The sequence below is a fragment of the Conger conger genome, unplaced genomic scaffold, assembly GCF_963514075.1.
Source record: "Conger conger unplaced genomic scaffold, fConCon1.1 SCAFFOLD_202, whole genome shotgun sequence".
Taxonomy (NCBI): Eukaryota; Metazoa; Chordata; class Actinopteri; order Anguilliformes; family Congridae; genus Conger; species Conger conger.
Genome location: NW_026890250.1, coordinates 7501 through 12094, shown reverse-complemented (window position 1 = coordinate 12094; position 4594 = coordinate 7501). Strand labels below are relative to the sequence as shown.

Sequence of the window (4594 nt, the reverse complement as noted above, 5' to 3'; positions counted from 1 at the left end):
GGCTCGGTCTCTCGCTCATTCCTGCCGTCTCACAAAGACCTTATTCTGTTTCTCTCTTGGGGAGAAAAAACTGGTAACTAAAATATCTTAATACCAGGAGGATTGGTAAAGCGGTTCTCCATTGTCCTGGTTACCCATTTGCTTGCCTTCACTTACTTTATTTACAGTTTCTTGCCTCCTCATTCGAGTTTTTTTGGGGGGTTTTTTCTGTGTCCGTTCCTGTGTCATCTCTCTCTCTCTCTCTCTCCCGCTCTCCTCGGCTCCGGAGCTGCCGCTGCTTTTTATACCTGCCGCGGGCATGCGCACGTCTCCAGATGCTCGGCGTGGCACTGAGATAACGTGCACGGAATGTTTCTCTAAAGTGTACGTGTGCGCGTATTTCAAATAGCGCAACAATGAATTGCGTGATTTATATAATGACTTGTGTGTGTGCGCACGCATATGGCTTGCAGGATAAAGAATGTGTGATTTCGGACCAGGCAACTCTCTCACGCGCTAAATAAAGAGAGGTCGGAGGCCGTCCGCGCGAGGCTGGGGAGCTCGTTACGAAAGAAGACTTTTGTTTTGATTGATTGTGCGCGCTTCTGCGCGTGAAGGCCGTTACGTGTTCTGAACGGCTGTTGGTAACCTTCCCATTCTTCAAACCGATTTTTTTATTTTATTATTTTATTATTTTAATCCGCCCACGGATCTTGACTTGTTTCGCTCTGTTTACGTTTGTTTTCCCTGCCGAAGCTGCTTTCCGGCCACCGTTCCAGTACGCGAATGAATACACACGTATGAATAGTTTATTAGTAATAGTTTCTCGCTCCGTTGTCCGTGCCAGGAGACTTGCGGTTGCATAAAGCACGTCTGATTGGAGGCGATAAAGGAACCGTCGCTGGTACAAACAAACACACGCGCACACACACGCGCGCACACCTATGATTGAGATGGTGCGCATGGGTATATCAGACTTCAGAACCGTGAACAGCAGTCACGTCGGTTGCAGACAATTGAGGTTGATTACGAATAACCAGCCCATGCTTGGTTCTAACGGTCCAATTTCTGCAGTGATGTTTGGGAGGTTTCTAACAGAGAGCTGTTGTTTTCTTATCAGTTAGAATTTTCTGTATTTCTGTGCCCGTGTTTGTTTAGTTATTTATTGTTTCTCACTCCTGGATGGAGAATAAAATGGGCTGCTGACCAATTCTCAAAGTCTTTCTGTCTGTGACTTTTAACTCAGTGTAGTATAGCATTGTGCCCTGTCCTTATCTCGGTGGAACAGGCCTGTGTAAAAAAATGTAAGCTGGTCATAGCTGGGTTTTACACGAGGGAGTAGATACAGTGTGACGTTTCAACCTTTCAGCATTCAAAATGTTAACTCTACTGAGGGATTAAAAATTAGAATTTGGTGCATTACAACACATTTGACAGTCTCATTGTTTTTGTTTTGTTTTGCGTAAAAACCCACACACCTCTCTAGGAATGGTAAACTGTGTGCTTTGTGTTTCGGGAGTTGAGTGACAGCTCACCACAATGACAGTTCACCTTCATCAAGATTGACGCATGATTCACTTTATTTTAATATTTTTGGGGTTTTTTTTAGGCTCCAGGATTTAGTCCCCAGAGGACGGGAATAATACATAACTAGAAACCCAGGTGCCGTGAGTTAAAGGACATCTTTTTGAGTTCTGGAATGATTATCACTGTTGTTATCTTTGGCTTAGCAGGATGTTGGCATTCTAGTCGCATTTTAGCAAATGGTTAGTTGCAGACGGCAGCTGGCTGTTTGGTGAAGTTTTTGTTTGTTTGTTCGTTTGTTTGTTTGTTTTTGCTGTGTGCGTGGGCTCTTCGACAGGGCGATTACGTCACATCGTCACACGGAGACTCCGGCGCCGGAATTCTGCGCTGCGCGCGGAACACTCTTATCAGCGTAGATACCCGATGGGGACCCGTAACAAAAGAGCTCTCCGTCGTCTGTGTGCTTGTGTTTGAGTCATAGCTGATTTAAACCTGTTCTGAAAATGTGGGAAACGATCTCCAGATGGAATTAAACCCCCACAAATCCCCTGACCCCACACCTAAGGTTTCAATCTTCATCTCATTCTCTCTCTCTCTCTCTCTCTCTCTCTCTCTCTCTCTCTCTCTCTCTCTCTCTCACCCCCCCTGTCGCTCCCTCCCTCTCTCTCTCTCTCTCTCTCTCTCTCTCTCTCTCTCTGTCTCTCTATAGAAATATTAAGTGTTTTATATGGACAGGCTCACACAGGGTTTTTAAGGGTGATGTCTGCGTGTTAGGGTACAGTATGTTGCCTGATGTGGTGACATTCGAGAGGCTCTGGTGTACTGGGGAGGCTGTTTGTGCAATAAATTAAGAGGACGTTGAGTTATGTTTGGGTTGGCAGTTTTTTCTTTTGGTTCATTTGTTTCTTTGTTTTGTTGCAAATAGGGGCTTGGGATAGGTTTTAAGGTCATTTTGAAAAGTTCTGTGTTTCAATAAAGGAAGATCAAAAGCCTCCCCTCTGCATCTCTCTCTCCCTCTCTCTCTGCATCTCTCTCCCTCTTTCTCTCTCCCCCACTCTCTCCCTCTCTCTCTCTCTCTCTCTCCCTCTCCCTCCCCCTTTCCCTCTCTCCCTCTCTCTCTGCATCTCTCTCCCTCTTTCTCTCTCCCCCACTCTCTCCCTCTCCCTCCCCCTTTCCCTCTCTCCCTCTCTCTCTGCATCTCTCTCCCTCTCTCCCCCTCTTTCTCCCTCCGCCCTCTCCCCCTCTCTCTCTGAAGGAGAAGCAAGGTGACTGCAAAGGGACAGGCTAGAGGTGACTGAACAGCCAGATCCCCGTTGGGAGATTCAGGTTCAAAGCCCTCCGGTGTGGGCCGGCTCTCACCGTGTCCCCGGGAGTGTTCGAGCGGACCCGGCGAAGCGCACTCCGATATCAAACGCGACCCAGCGGGACTTCAGCCGCTCGCCGCTTCCATCGACATTTCATTTATTAATCCGCCGCGTTCCGCGTTCAGCGGTTCTGCAGACGGATGTGCCTCGTTAATGAGAGACGTCAGAGGAGAATGTCCAGACTGGTCGAAGCTGACAGGAAGGTGACAGTAACGCAAATAACCACACATACAACAGTGGTATGCAGAAGAGCATCTCTGAACACACAACGCATCATAACTCTTAAGTGGATAGGCTACAGCAGTAGAAGTCTAAAAAAGAAGTCTAATAAATACCTAATAAAGTGCTCGGTATAGCGCAGCGTTATCGCAGGGACTCTACCGGCCCCAGATTATTTGATCATATTTGATATTTGATCATAATTTAATTTAATTTCGCATAATTTTGTGATATCTCCTTTCTCTAATAAAACTTTTAACCAAGAATTTGACCAGAAAGACACCATGTTTTAGCACTTTTATTAATTTATACAATTATATATTTTACAGTGTTTACAATTCATATATTTTCCAAATAACAACAGTAATACAAAGAATATGCATCAAAATAAAACATACCATCTCCTGTAATACCCAACTTGACTCATCTACACATCCTCAATCAAGATTTGCATAAAAAACCTCTCCTCTCCCTCAGATAGTTTGGCCATCAGCAGAATGCATAACAAACAGGTCCTAGCTTCAGAGAATTAATTGTTCTATTTTCAGTGTGCCAGAAGAAGGTAAGAATAATGGGATAAAATTACTTGACCAGTTTTCCCCCTCTGTTAAATGGTTGGCATTTATATAGTGCCTTTTAGCCAAACAGCTGTATAATTGATGCTTCTCCATTCACCCATTCATACACACACTCACAGCCAACAGCAATTGGCTGCCATGCAAGGCACCGACCAGCTGGGGGGTTTTTTGGGGTCCATTTGGGGGTTTGGTGTCTTGCTCAGGGACACTTCGACACAGCCCGGGCGGGGGATGGAACCGACAACCCTCCGACTGCTCTTACCACCTGAGCCAATGTGGAGCCGGGTCATTTCGTTACTGAATCTGATGTAAATAGCATTGGAAAGGAGCACATCTGCGCAGTAATGCATTCATACACTGTCCTCCAGAAGGTTGTTTACTGAAGGAAGGCTTTCTTTGAGGTTAAAGGCAAAGTGAGTACATCTAACGCACAGTATAACAATAAGAAAATATTACACGAAGATAAACGAATAGCAAACGAAGTTGGCGACCGGCGTGAGTGGAGGGCCGCAGTGCACTCTGGGACTGGGGCTGGAGGACTAACGCAGCTCTTCGACGAGCGGGAATCGGTCGCGTCCTCTCAGGCTGCCCCGGAGGAGACGAGGTGGCGTTTTTGGCGGGGGTCTCCGTGGAAACAGGGGCAGTCAAAGTTCCGTCGCCGTGGCCCTGGTACCCCGGGCTCCGTCGCCCCCGGTTACATGTCGTCGGCGTGGGGACGCAGCGGCGAGCCTCGGCGGGCGGTCCAGGTCACCGTGGCGATGTGACCGGTGATGGGGTCGCCGTGGAGATGGGGCTGTTCCTCCAGGCTGTGGTTGTGGGGGAGGGGGTCTGATTCGGGGTACCCCCCCTGCCTCAGCTGCAGCTTACCGAGCAGGGAGGCCACCGCCTCCACGCCCCGGTCCACGGAGACCAACCTCTGACCTTCCGGTG

The 4594-nt window shown here is 47.7% G+C and overlaps 1 protein-coding gene across 1 annotated transcript in view; it reads right to left on the bottom strand.

Annotated features, from left to right (window-relative positions):
• Positions 1 to 3919: 3919 nt before the first annotated feature.
• LOC133119531 (cyclic AMP-responsive element-binding protein 3-like protein 3-A) overlaps positions 3920 to 4594 on the bottom strand; it is a 7953-nt gene continuing 7278 nt past the window's right edge. Inside the window, exon 5 of the mRNA XM_061230044.1 lies at positions 3920 to 4594. This exon is cut by the window's right edge and continues 42 nt beyond it. Within this exon, the coding sequence (XP_061086028.1) occupies positions 4359 to 4594 (236 nt within the window). The 3' untranslated portion in view covers positions 3920 to 4358.